At 38.7% G+C, this 14,925-nt stretch overlaps 1 protein-coding gene across 2 annotated transcripts in view; it reads left to right on the top strand.

The window, feature by feature from the left end:
* LOC148186437 (acid-sensing ion channel 2-like) overlaps positions 1–13,506 on the top strand; it is a 177,220-nt gene extending 163,714 nt beyond the window's left edge. For both annotated transcript variants that reach the window (XM_088091154.1, XM_088091155.1), the window contains exon 4: positions 12,872–13,506. In XM_088091154.1, the coding sequence (XP_087947280.1) occupies positions 12,872–12,889 (18 nt within the window). In that variant the 3' untranslated portion in view covers positions 12,890–13,506. The remainder of the gene's footprint in view (positions 1–12,871) is intronic.
* The last annotated feature ends 1,419 nt before the right edge of the window (positions 13,507–14,925 follow it).

Below are 14,925 nucleotides of genomic sequence, written 5' to 3' on the forward strand. Positions count from 1 at the left end.
GTTTAAAACCATCATATTGGTCACTTTTAACTGACCTTTGGGTATAGCACTTAATTAAGGGATACTATGCAGGACTTCCGGTTACTGTTTGCAAAAACGCTCGTAAAAAAGTGAAAGTAAAAGCCAATTCCCTCTCATTTGGCATTTCACCTCAATAAATTTACCCCCCCCCCTTTTTTTTTGCGTTGCTGTGTCTCTTTGATACCTGCTGCGTACGATGTGGCACCTAACTGTTATCCACAATGTCATTCACATACTGTCATATTTGATATTTTTTCCACAACCATTACAATACAATTTTACTGCCAATTGTGCCAATCAAGGGACTAATGTTTGAAATTAGCTTTGTCCATATAAATGTACAAAGTACATTAGACAATGCTTCTGTAACTGTTGATGTTTCTCCGCTCTCATCCCTTTCAAATGAAATATAAGTGTTAATATTAATAGTTTACCGTGAAATACATTTGCATCATTAAGCAGTTCTGTTTTAGAGATTTACAGACAGGTTGAATTAATTATAATATAGTATAATATTATTATACATATGATACTTTTCACTGGCATATAAAACACATCAAACAGTTACACATTTAACATCATGTATCAGTTAGCAGCACGCTGATTTGGTTTAGCAGTTAGCAACACAGTAGACTATCGTATAAATGAATCCCTTAACCTGTTGTGTGTAAGTGAAGGGACTCTAAATTATTTATTGAAGAGCAGAAGTTGGTATTCTCTGTTTAACGTGGATCTCCAAAAAAATCGAAAGGACAAAAAAAAAGTGGTCATATTTTTTTAACCAGCAGTCTGAAAGGCGAAATATGACAAAATGAACCATACGTTAGTCAAGGTGAGGTTAAGTGTCTTTCTATATACAATGGTGCACACATAGCCATAATGAATAACATTATGTTCTGCCAAGATTACTGAGTCGGATTTTAACATAATGAAGCTCTGTGGGCCTTTCCCGACTTCCTGCAGACCTTTGAAAATAAACCAAAGTTGTCAGCGTGCATGGGTCTACAGGGCATATAGAATTCATGAATATATTAGAGGAGCTTGACACTGGATCCCAATATGTTGTTTGTTCATTGCAATGGAAGTTGCTCATCCAGTGTACATGTCCCAAAATTGTTTTTTCCGTGTTGATTTGCATCAGTATGGTGAGCATGAAGCTGTAGACTGACCTGAGCCCTGCGTAGAAAGACTCCTCAAGCATTAAGTTGTGATGGATTAATTTGCCTCTGAGTATTTTAAACTGCTGTGCATTGTGTTTGTTGTCTGGTAAGCCTTTAAAGTTTTAATCTGTTTCTCCAACTGGACTTGGATTGTATTTTATTGTCTCACCGGTGTTGCACACCCCCGCTAGTGCAGCCCCCTGCCTTGTTTAATGCAGGATTGTTTTGCAGTCAAAATCCCCAAATAGAAAAAGTTGGAATCATGTTACATGATATTAGTTTCCTCAGCTCTGGGGAGGTTTAAAAATGTTAATTATGCATGTTTCTAAGATCATAAAATGCTGAGTGGTTGCGCTGTTTTTACTATTGCTTTTTAACGCTCTGGGGAAAGACATGAAAAATCAAACCAACTCTGCCAATTAGTGGTTCAAACTTTTTTGGAGGTACTTAGGTCAACATAGCTCAAAATCTTCTGTATGATGTCATCAAACAAGGCAAAATCAGTTATGCAGCACCAGTTGTATTTCCACAAGTAGATGGCGTCTTACACCTGTTTTAAACCCGAGAAGTGTTTTTCATAAATTGTATCATGAGTGATCAGATTCTCCATACATGGCAATATGAAAGTGTCAGCAGCTTTAAAATTGAATTTCTCCTGCAAGCAATCAATTTTGGATAGCAAGGTGACTCATTCGACTTTGCCTGAAAGCCCTGATTTATTTGCAGTTAAGTGTTTGAACCTAAACAGATAAAGTGCAAATTTGGAAGAATTAAATGTTTTCCATTATTGCTTTAACTGACTGAAACTAATTGCATATATGATCAAACCTTGTAGACAATCTGCATTATGTGTTAACATAACGTGACCTCTGAAGGACTCTGAATGTGTCCGCGCTTGATCCTCTGCACAAGCTTTTTTAATTTGAAACCAGCTTCACTCAGCTTTTTTTCTGATTGTCTGTCAGTCAAACAGAATTGAGCTTTGCCTTTCATACCAGCAGATGAGGAGCTTTCCACATAATGGACTATACAGTGTAATTTCCAGCAAGTGTGTTTAAGGAAAGAGAAGAAAAGTTGTAGAGCTTTTTTCACTTAAACTCTTTCATCTGCATCTATGGGTCCAGTGGAGTACAGGTTTATGTATTCTCCATAAAAACAAAAGAAAAAAAGACTTTCTTAGTTAACATTAGTTCAGTTTGTGCAGTGCCCGGACAAAATGTGTCTGTTTGGACTGGGCTGATTTCTTGGGCTCCTGTCTTGCTAGTTGAAGAAGTGTTCATCCAAATAACTTCAAACTCGGCACTGCGCTTCCTTGGTTTCTGAGCAGTATGCCTGACATGACAAAGCAGTGCTAGAGTATACTGTAGGTGTCATTTGCTAACAGCTAGCTATTTTGGACCAGGCCATTTCTGGGAAGAAAGACGTTCTTTCTGGGAGTTAGCTGGGTCTTCATTTTTTTAAATTTGCTACAAGACCTCTCTGTCTTCATCTGGAATATATTACAGCTTGCAAAGGAGGGCGAGCTTTACATAGCATGTCGTAGGGTGACCCAGGGATGACTTTTTCTGTAGGCCGACCTGTAAGTTAGCACAGCCCTGGTTCCTTTGTCAAAAAGGGAGTATTCCACTGGATTTTAGATTATAGCAGAAAATGAGATTTGTTGCTCACAAAGGTTAATGATACTTACACATTTTAGTCAGCAAGATAATCTTAATAAGTGAACACAACTTTTAGGATTTTTTCAGCCTAAATGCAATTGCCAAAGGCAAAAGGCTAATGTTATGATATAAAGAAACTACACTACAGTTGCATGACTTAACATGGCCATAACATCGAGACTATAGAGCTGTGTTCAACGCAGCTTAACATGATGATGTTCTGTAGTTTCATTTATTGACTTGTTAGCAACTGCGTTTTTTAACATAAAAGCATCAGAGTTCACAAATGGGGTATTTTCTGACGTATGTTTTATGCCATAGAACAAAACATGAAAGTCTCTAAAACTTGTGCTAACCACAGATCTTATTTCAGGCATTGGAAAAAAAACCCACTCAAAAACACCCTTTGAGTTTAAGACAAGGGAACCTAAGATGCAAAAAGGTACAGATACGCTAACTAATTTCCAGGTTTTAGGACTCATTCCTGGGGTACTCTATTTGGCATTATAACCAGGTCCCTTCTTAATATGTACATAATGTACTACTAATTAATGTGACCCATATATTTCAAGAGCTACCACTGGACTGCACTTCCATGGCTCCTCAATAACACACCCAGCCAGTGTGAAGTCGATTTGATGAATAGCTGTTGAGAAAATCAAAGGACAGACAGACAGACAGACAGAGAGAGACTCCGTTTATTTCCATGTGTATTGGTAGGCAGGTGGTGATATTATACTGGCTGCTTGAATGCAGAGAATGCAGTTTTGTCCCCTGGTTGATGAAAAGCTGTGTGATTAGTGATTTTATGTTGTCAGGCCTCTCCTCAGTAAATGGCTATCACCTAATGTGCAACCCTAAAAAGGGATTAGAGAATGATATTGTTAAGACACAGATCGAAAGCCCATTGTGTCTCTCTTTGACACTTCAGTCAGTCTTCCTTTGTGGTTTATGTGCTGTTGCATTCATAGCTTTGTCCCCCAAAAGTAGAAGTCTGCTATAAATTTGTCTAAAGGGTGATTTAAAATGTTTGGTCAGTGTCATTCCAGCTGATGTGCAGAGTAAAGTATACACCTCCATCAGGCTTCATTTCTTGAAAATAACATCCAGGCTATTTGTTTTAAAGGAAATGGGATCTGTCACTACATGAATTCAGGCTGGTAGAAGGAGGTGGGTGGGCAGCAGCTGGGTTTGTCGAAAGGCTACTTGACATTGATGTGACTTAGATTGATGCCAGTCGTCCTTCAGAGAGCATTAAAACCTCCGCCAGAATGTGTTACCATCTCGTCACGGGTGGCAGGTTCTGTAGTGTAAAACAAAGATTTGTTTGTATCTTCGGGAGATGAAAAGTCTCAGAAGCAGCTCATGTGCATTGCAATAATTTACATTAACTCTCATGGTGGAATAATCAGCACTTTCTGCTCATCATAAAATCCTTAAAGCTTTTTTTTCCATTTCATTGTTCCCATTCAGAGAAATCCTATCTGCAAAAATTAAAGTCAGTATTGCTTCTCTCTAAATCTGGCCATTAAGCTACTCTAGATATTGTTTCTATTCTAAGTTATGACTCACAGATTTCCCTGGATGGGAACAGTGAAATGGTGATGAGCAGGGGGGCGCTGCTTTTTTTCACTGCAAGATGTGATGTAAATGATTACAATGCACGTGAGCTGCTCATCCACTCCCTGGGTGTTAAAAAACACTGCTTGGATAGTGGCCCTCTGCGTCCAGTTCAGACCACAATGCACCCATTAGCATCTGTGAGAGACTAATTTCAACTTAAACCCATCTGTGTCATTGTTAGACATTCAGAGCAGCAAATGTAGTGTAAAGCAAAAAAAAAAAAACTTGCTCAGAAAAGCTCAGAACAGGTGGATGGGTCCAACAAGAACAGGACTTGGACTCAGGAGACCAGTGTTTGTGTCCTGTGTGAATTAAAAGTCATTGTTGAATTATTTATTCATGTCAGCTGTTAGTAGCATGAGTCAAATGGCATGACTATTATCAACAGCTATGTTTTCCTTACCCCTCAGCAAGTGATTTTGTTGCCTAAACCGATCGGCTGACTTTCTGCCTCATGATATAACTGAAAAGCCTCCATTGCCATTTATGCTAATGACTGAGAGGGGCTTCTGCCCAAGCATCAAAATATAATGAGCAGTGATGAAATCAGGTTGCTTGGCATTTTATGAAATGCTCTTTAGTGAATCTCTCTGCTGTGAAACACTTTGTATCAGTACTTTAATCTAAAAAGGAAACTTTGGACAACATACATGAAAAGTTTGGAAGGAAGGAAGTCGTGGGGTTAAAAAAACAAATGTCATGATCTTTATTGACAGTGACAGAAAATATTGATAATATTTGAAATCTATAACATGACTAACTGTTTTGTTTTAGAGCATGTATATATGACAGCATTTTGCCTCAGACATAGAAAAATAAATGAACAGCATTTGCATTATGTAAGGGGCATTAAATATGAAATGTGCAGTTGCAAAATAGAGTGAAAGATCCAAATAGCCGACTTCATGCAATATAACAGAAAACTTAGGCCATGAAATCAATTTCTAAAATTTCACCTTATGCACATGAAAGATATGGAAAGCTGTGAACATAGTCATCCACATACTTTGTTTTTACAAAGGCACTAAAAGAGTTTTATCATGTTATATGTAATATATTAACATTACATTATCTATATTGAATTTCATCTTTTTTATTTATTATGTCGTAAACATGATAGATGATTTTATCTTAAGATAGCTCAGCCAGCCCTGCTGTACCTAATTTGGGAAATGGGCTGTTTGTTCCTAAAAGACTGACATGTGATTGGTTTGATGCAGTTTTGTTTATGTGCTTCAATTGGTTATTTGTATATTGTAAAGAAATAGAATTTAAATAGAGTAGATAATATATTCTAAATACAAAAAATCTGGACAGCACAGTCATTTTTTGGGGGGATTAATTCAGTGTGTGGACACCTTTGTCTTGATAAGACAAGAGGAGGCATTTTTGATATCTTGTAAACACTCAAACTACTTCTATCACCTTAACTGATGAGAGGTTTGTCCGAAGTTTGGGGAAGGCGGAGGAAGCTGCAGCCTTCTAATGTTTTTAAAAATGCTGCCATCCCTCAGTTTGAGGCCGTTAAGATGTTCTGACTTGTAGGTATTTTATTCAGCCGTATTGTTTGCTTCTTGTTTAATGAATTGGGGTTTTCACAGCACCGTGGCTCGCTCTTTGTTATGACTTTGATAGCCTGTTAGGGCCTCATTGCTCAGCCTGTTGTGACAAGCTGCTGCTGCTGTGCGCGCAAGTCTGTGATTCACCGTAATGGTCCGCGGATGTACAGAGGGATTTGTTCCACACAAGTGGAGGTAAATAGGTATTAACGCTCACTGCCGACAATGCTGTTTAAATCCCCCCCAGGATCAATGTAGAGGCAAACTATGGACACAAACCCACAGAGGGGCAGGTACTCCAACTAAGACATGAAACCACACGCACTCAGCTAGAGCTCACACAGAGACTGGAAGCTTTTGGTAATATAGTGTGTTTGATCTCTACCCAACAGGTCAGCCATAAAATGAGTTTTTCCATTATTAGAGCAAGCTCTTTCATTTCTGTATAAGGTGCATACAGGTATGGAGTTGTTCAGGTTGCACAGGGGCTGTTACATAAGAGACAGAAAGTATGATCTGCTCACTTAGTTCCAATTAGATTTTTCGCCTAAAATGCCAAGGTTTTGGTGTTCAGACCCTTATCAGAGCAAATGTTTGATAAAAGGAAATCCCAAGGCTTTCTCATGCAAGTGGAATTTGCAGTTTTTAAGGCCTAATTGCTCCTTGGCAGTGAGTTATGAGTGTGGCTATCTCCTTAAAAAAGAAAACATTTTTAGAAAAAGAGAAATGTGGTAGCATCATTTATGAAAATAAAACAGTTATCTATCTGCCCATCTGCCTACTTTTATATAAAAATCTGAATAATAAAGGCCAGCTGGATTTATAATCACACATCAGATGTATACTGTTTTTTTTGGGTTTTTTTTTTTTTTTACCCCAGATGTTGATTAATGGTCTTGTACAAATTTAATGTCGGTGATAAAACACTACGGATATTGGGTGCAGTTTGTGATAGATTGGTAGGTAGTAAAAGTGAATCTGATCGACCTCTAAAAAAGTGAAGATGCTGGCTGTTGAAAGTCCGTCCTTTTCCTCTTAAACGTCTCTTTGCTCACATCTTGAGGGAAAGGGTTGAAATGCAAGAGGCGATCCTTGGAGTGTGTGACAGCAGTCAGGTCCAATGTGTGTGTGCGTGTGTTGGTGCAGCTGATGGACGGGTGGATTTGGACAGTAGATGTTGTGCTGTGAGAAGTATTAAATACTCTCTTCCACAGAGGCGTGAGAATTTCCACAGGCTGCCTTTTGGCTGCGGAGAGTGATAGATGGTTCCTATTAAAGTGGGAGAGGCAATTAAAAAAGAGACAAGGAGAGCCAATCCCTCTCATCTGTAATCACTCTGCCTCTCTACGGTGATGCTGCAGAGCACGGCTGCAAGCGTGTGAGAGTTGCACGCTTTAATTTTAGATTTGCAGAGAGTTCTGTCATCTGTCATGCTCTCAGTTTATTTTAATTTTGTTGTTAATCGCTTTTTCATGAGGTGTATTTTTGCTCATACTGTTTGTCCAATGTTCCACAGCCCTTACCAGTATCTTTCTTGGACATACATTTCAAAAGCACAACAGCTTTTCTGCCCAGCTGTTTGCTTAAGCTCTGCAAAGAAGTAACTAGAAGCTTTAGCAGCAGTCCTGCACAGTCCTGCTTCCACTTAGGGGATTACCTGGACCCCTACACCTCTGCCTTGGGTGGACAAGTATTTCTGTTGGTTCATTTCCTCATCTCTTGTTCTCCAGCTCAGCCTGCTCAGCCAAATGATGCAGACACTCAGACACTCAGGAGGGGGAAGTGGAGACTGTTACCTTGGGAACAACACAACCTAATAATCTTGTTGTGAAATCATACTCTGCGGGCTAAGGACAGAGATTTAAAAGCAGATCCATTTTTAGACGTCTCCCTCAAAGTGGTCCATTGTACCAGTGCAGCTACAAGGTGCTTAGGTATCTTCAAGCGGCTATTACTACTCAAGAGCCTTCATAACCATTCTTCAACACTGTTAAAAGATATCTGTGGCTGGTGTGTCCCTGTGAGTGTGTAGAGGACTAGACTTACTCACACTTAGATTCAAGTTTTGGCAGTGTTTTATAGTGGGAGCACTTTGCCTGAAACAAATACCACCGGTGCACTTGTCAGAAGATGCTATAACACGTGAAATGTAGCCTTTAATGTAAGACTTGAAACACTAAGGAGGCTTTCACATCAGGGACCAAGAGCCGAGTATACTTGACCTCAAAGTTCAGTTAATTTGATTAGTGTGAACAATGTGTGCTGCACATTCACTCTGTGTGCGGGTGAAGTTGCAAAGGAGAAACGGGAACTTGAGTACGGTTCATGTGTACTTAGGCACAGTTTGCATCCTGTGTAAAAACAACTCAGCATGAGTGAATTCTCTCTAGTAGGCAGTGATGCAGTCTATATGTCTAGGGCTTTAATTGTGAAAGGTAAGAATGGAAAAGTGAAACTAATCCATCGCTGTTAACAATGTGGGAGGGGTTAAAGAGTGTGCCGTCTCACTTCAAACTATGGGGCCTCTGTCTTATCATCTCATAACCTTCATAAGTATGCACGCAACCCTAACTAGCAGCAGACTGACAGCAAGTGACAGTTTAGCAGATCAGCTGATAAACAGTGCTGCAGCACTCAAGACAACAGGTTCTGCTGCAGCTAGCGGGTGTGGGTGCGTGTGTGTATGTGACACACACAATGCAGGAACAGCAGAGCAGTGTGCCCCCAAATGACACTGAAATGCAGTAGAAACTCTCAGCATAGTTATAACATGACTATTTTGGTCCAGACATTCACCTGCCTGTGTGGTGAAAAGCCTTACGAGATTTCAGATCTACCAACATTTGGTGCTTGGCAGGTATTCATTTTGGACCGGCTAAGTGAGGTTTAGCACTGCATTTCAGAGTGCTATCCATTAAGAGGTGGTGAAATTTTGTGATGTAAATGTCATGACTTTTATTTTATTTTCTGTTGGCCTTCACTGACAGACAGACGGCTAGCTGCGCTAACATGCTGAAACGTGCCTACTGTCCGCTGGTTCGCTCGGCCCAGTCTGTACTGTGCACCACCTGGTCCGGTGGGAGCTAGCATGTGGTCACTCATCTGTGATTACTGATGGGTTGGCGTTGCTGTGTAAACATGATAGCCATCCTATAGCTACCATCTAGCTCCTACCAGAATCGGGTGATGCGCAGTTCAGTAAACTGAGGAGTAGCAAAATTAACCTATTGACTGACATGTGACAAATCAAACATATGCTTCTTGACGTCTCTATTTTCTCTACCATTCTGCTTGCAGAATAGCAGTTGGCAATCAGAGTTGCTAAGGCATTTCTCAGTACCACTGACAAAATTTGCGTACGCAGACAGCATGCCTTAATCTCATCCTCTGGACTGCACGGCCATGACTGATAAATTAGGAAGACATTCATTCATGACTTTGTCTCCAAAATATGAACAATAGTGGGCATAATGTGAAGGTTGAGTGTATTTTAACGGCTTGGGATTTAGTGATTTGTGCAACATGACTTTGGCATGGTACAAATAAGTCGTACATAACATGAAAAAACCCCAATTCACACAGCTAAAGCCATGTATGAGTGATGTGAGTGAAGGCTCCCCTGATATTTTGTTTATTATAATAAAAGCATATAATGTTAATGTTTAAATTTGGTAATTGGTTAAGTTTGACTTTCAAAAGAATTGTACTGACTTTATCAAAAATAAACTTCCAAAAGCCCCTTAGTGGACATTTTTATGCAAATGAAAGACTGTTTCTACATTACACTAAAGATATATTTTGCCTTGTTGTTTGATTTTGTTGGCTGACACAAATATTTCTGTGATGCATCAATATTGACTGGATGTTCACTCTATTTGCTGCATTGTAATTCATCAAAGCTGTATGTTGTGATGTCTGGAAAACATATATACTTTATTAGTGTCTAAGTTTTCACAAGGACATAGAGGTCATGGCACAATCAGATGGGGATGTGTGAAGAAAAACTCATTGAATCAGCAGAAGACAGAGAGAAACTCGGCTCAAAGTAAGACCTGATCATCATGATCATAATGTGAAATTAGATATTAGAGCTGCCACCTTTGTTAACAAGTGACTTCCAGGAACACCCTGAATCAGATCAAAGAGGGGTTTCCTCTTTTTCTGGTCAGAAAGATTTGAATTGCACACGTAAACCTAAATAGAAGGAAACAAGATGTCCTAATTAGTGTTTAGTTATACATTGTTTCCTTGTGACATAATTTCATTAGGATGTGTCTGGGAACAAAAGAGCCTGTTTCTCTTTCGTCTTTAAATCCTTTGTGTCGAGCTGTCATTGTTTAAGCTCTTGTTGCTGTCATTTTCATTACACTTGATTGGGATGGAAGCTGGTTGAGTTAAAAAAAAAAGAGTTTGGTTGAACTATTCACACTCTTACATTCTCTCTTACATCTTCTCTCTCTCTTTAGCTTTATTTTAAGACTCTTTGTTCTTTTTTTTCAGAGACAGCTGTCTCTGTCTTGCATAAATTGAGAGCACTGACTCTTCAACTCCAGGTCTTTTCCTATTAACTAAGACTCTATAAATAAAACCCAGTTGGTGGCTGGTATTGTGTTTCTAATGGTTTAAGAAGACATAATATTTCTGATGAGCATGACAGAAACTGTGAGAGAGCTCAGGTGTGTTAACTTGGCACTGAGAAGTTAGCCCATATCATGTCCTTTTGTCTGCATCTATAGCTCTTGTTGTTTTGGTAGTCATCTATAAAGTTTACCATTTATTGCTAAACTTAAGGTTCACTCGAGGTTTTCTTTTCTCTAAGAAAGGCTTTTCAATTTTGTGTCTTGTATTATATGCTGGTAGCCTGCTGGACAGTATATGAAAGCAGTGCTCTGACTTTGCCCACAGAAAAAAATTTCACAATGAAAGTACCAAGCCGAAAGGTGCCCTCTATGCTAAATGATTCAATGAAAAATGTATTCTGTCTTTGATCTTGCAGTGGACGTTTTCTGCGTTCCCCTTGATTTCACTCCATTGGCTGTAACGTATGGTCAAAATTGGACTATTATCTCAGTACATTGCACGTATTCCTTAGACTCTTAACTCCTGGGTCAGTATTTTGTATATTTCATCCTCTTCCTTTCAAACACTGTTCAGCTCTTTTTCAATATAAAAACAGTTGCATTTGACATATTTTTGAATATGTTTTAAGGATTTTTGATTATATGTTTTTCAAAACCTACTTGGAAATAAACCTGACTGTGCACTGTGGATATTAGTTTTATATAATGTGTGTGTTTCTGCGTTGATGTTTGTCTTATTGGGCTCTACATTGTTTTCCCTGTTTAGCTGTTACAAGCGAACAAGTGGTTAGACCTTGAGTAAGACTATAATGAGTATGAGTAATATAAGACTGGTGACATTTTCCCCAATATGAATGCAGAGATGGAATATTTGCTATGTTGATGCTATGACTGTTGCCAGCAATTAAGCTGTTGTTCATGTTGAAATTACCGTTGAACATTCATTGAATTTATTTGATGATTAAAATACAGAATATCTCCACACAGCAGTTGTTACAGTCACTGAGGATTAAAGCACAATAGAGCCAGGCATGCAAAAAATGACACAACCAAAACATAAAACCATAACACCAGTCGAGACATTACTTGCACATTTAGAGTGGAAACAGAATTTTTTCAAACCCTGATCCCCACCCACCTGCCCCCAAGTGGTGTTATAGTTCGAGCTGCTGTCAATCAGGTTGCTTTCCATTGCTCAGAGCCTAGCAAAGGGCTCTGTTTTCTTTTGCGTGTTGGAGTTTTCAGTTACTTTGGTTGTTCCACTGTCTGCCATTTCTGCTACCAGGGATACCAGAATAATTTAGGATGATACTCTTTGGTAACTGGGGATAGCTACTGATGGCTGTTGATGAAAAGGAAATTGCTTTCTTCTCGCTGTTATGGTTGCCAAATGGTACACACACTTTCATTCTGCTGTAAATCAAGCCTTGGAGACCTGGTGGTGGACAGAATTGCATAGTGAAAACAAGGCTTATAGAGAACTTTGAGAAAGAATCTGAATTGCATCCCTCGTTTCATAAAGAGAGAATATTCACCAGGTGTGGGTGGGCAGAAGATCTGGAGACAGACATTCAGTAGCAGCTATAGCAACTCAAAATTCAGCCAGCACAATCCTAGCACTTGGCTTCACAGCTGCCTGGGTCTTGTCTGTGTTAAGGCAGCAACTGAAAGTTTGCTGATCTGGCAGGTGTTTGCGTTAGCTTAATTCAAGTTTCTGCAGCTGCTGGGGGTCCGTGTCCACAGACTGTCCACCTCTTTTTGCTTTCTCAGCTCTACTCTTTTTTTTTTTTTCTCCCTGAAATGAATATGACATCACAGTCCTGTCACCACAAAAAAAGCCATAACTCCATCCCACCTCCACATTTGAATGATATCACTTCAGGCATTAAAACAATCAATGGAGAAATTGTTAAAAATGTGACAGTCCAGAGATATTAAATATACAAGAAGAAGAACAAGAAAAAAATTGTCTCATTGATTCAGTGGCTAATTGTATGTTTGCTTAGTGTCAAGATAATTACGAAAAAGTAATGAGAAATCTTAATGTTTATTTGAAATCTTTATATTACATGTTTTTTTTTTTTTTTGATTTAGCTGTTGTACATTCTAAATATTTTTCTCTCTTCTGTCTCTCTCTCTTTTTTGGGTGAATTACCTTCAATGCCCTTCCTCCTGCTGGGTCACCTTCCTCGTCGCCTCTCCCCCCGCGATCCTGGCTCTCCTCTGGGCTCCACCACCTCCCCTCTGGCTCTTTTGGCTGGCTGTCTTAGGTAAGTGTTCTGTTTTAAAGTATTACTCACAGTCTGCCTCCCCTGGCTGTGGAGCTGTGTGGGATGCAGCAGCAGTCTTCCTCTCACAGTGAAGGTTTAGGCAGAGATTTAGCACTAGACCAGACTGGACTGAACTGGACTGGACTGAATTGAACTGTTAGCCCAGAGCAAATGAGGACCTCACTACTCAGTCAGTGGAACAAGCGTGTAGAGAGACACTGCACTGACTGAGGAGACAAAATGCTTTCTAGCTGTGTTTAGGCTACAAGGTTACAAGTCACTGGTTTATTCATGTAGCCAGGAAATGAGTGAGATTTTACATGTTTTAGCAATGAAATTCAGGACACATGAGATCTAATCTAGTATGACAACAGGGAGTAATCATGTTCTGTGCGATACAGAAAACGAGAAAATGAAAAACATAATAATCCAGCCATGACCTCACTGGCTTGGATTTTTTATTGAAGCATACGTAACCTACCAGTCAGACAGCTGTTACAAATTTTGGCTGCTGCAAAAGACTAAATAGGCCTTTTGTGAGAAATGTAATCTGTTCATTGATATAAAGGTGAAAAGCAAAACTTACTATGAAAGTGAAAAATATGTGTGTGAGAGAGAGTCAAGAGGGTTGCTAAGTGAATGGCCTTTCCTGCAGACTGGCAGTTTCTGAAGAGAGGACTGATATTGACGTTCCTGCAGTTTAAAGCTTTGGATTGATTTCACAATTATTTTGTGTTCTTTTTAAAGCCGCGCAGCTGTGCGGCTCACACCCACACCTATGATTAATTCTTTAAAGCTTAGAATATAGAATATTAAGTAGAAAATTTGTTCATATGTTTGCATATGTATGTGATCATGATTATAAATTCGAGGCAGCTGGGTGCCTGCTGTCTGACCGCTCACACACACACACACACACACACACACACACACACACACACACACACACACACATACATGCGAACGTGAATAATAGGGGACTATCTAAGTGTACTATCCAAGAGGGAACCTTTATTAGCAGTCATTTTAAAAATACAAAACTAGAATTGAAAATTTACTTTTGAGGTCTTCTTTCACAATATTACTGCAAATGTGATTTTTACAATTTTTTAAAGAAATTGCCAAGAGGGGACCTGAAGCCTTGAGCGGACGCCTGCCTATCAAAGGGGGACATCCATATACTGCAGTCAAACTGGTTTATCCTGGTTCTCTCACCTATAGAGTGCTTCTTTTTCACTAAAACTTCATTTGTATCTTTAAAAATGGGTATGTAAACTTTATTGCTTGCAATATATCAACATTTTTTGTGATAATAAATATTACAGAAATAATACTTGCCAAAGCAAAGTATATCTTTTAAAGAAGGCTCCCATAATCCTGTGAATTCAGTTTTATCTTACTATTTACTGTTAATAACTTTATTGTTGTCTTTGTTTTATATATGTATATATATATATATATATATATATATGTATATTTAGACCAGACCAATTGTAACTACCAATGTATCACCAAAAATTCAGAAAAATAAATCTATAAACGAGTAACATTATACATAAAATGATCAGCAATATAATTACTTATTTTAATAAATAATATATTTATTTTAATTAATTAATCACTATAAAATGATTTAACACAAGTCTGTGACTAGACCTTAAAAGCTGTTTGCTTCCAAAAGAAAGAAATCAAACTGTGACATGACAGTTGAGCTCAGGTCCAGAGAAGTCAGTATGCTTGATTTTGTTGAATCTGAATCTACTTAGCATAGTAGAGTCTTAAATTGCATTTATAGATGCAGGATGAACTGTGTTCACTGTCAGTGGTTTTCAGTGTCCCTAAGCTCATTTTGTGATATCATGTTGGTATTTAATGCAGTGCAGCTTTATGGGTCAAAGGTCATGGCCATTCATTTTTGGTTTTTAGCCTTGTCCCTTTTATGCAGAGATTTCTGCTGTTCTCTAAATCTTTTCATGCTATTATGGCAGATAGTTAATGGATTTGAACAGCAAATATCTTGTTTTGTAATGTATTCCTTTGTGTTCACAATAGTT

The sequence above is a fragment of the Plectropomus leopardus genome, chromosome 18 (genome assembly GCF_026936395.1).
Source record: "Plectropomus leopardus strain MGB_pleo_1.0 chromosome 18, ASM2693639v1, whole genome shotgun sequence".
In the NCBI taxonomy this organism is placed as follows: Eukaryota; Metazoa; Chordata; class Actinopteri; order Perciformes; family Serranidae; genus Plectropomus; species Plectropomus leopardus.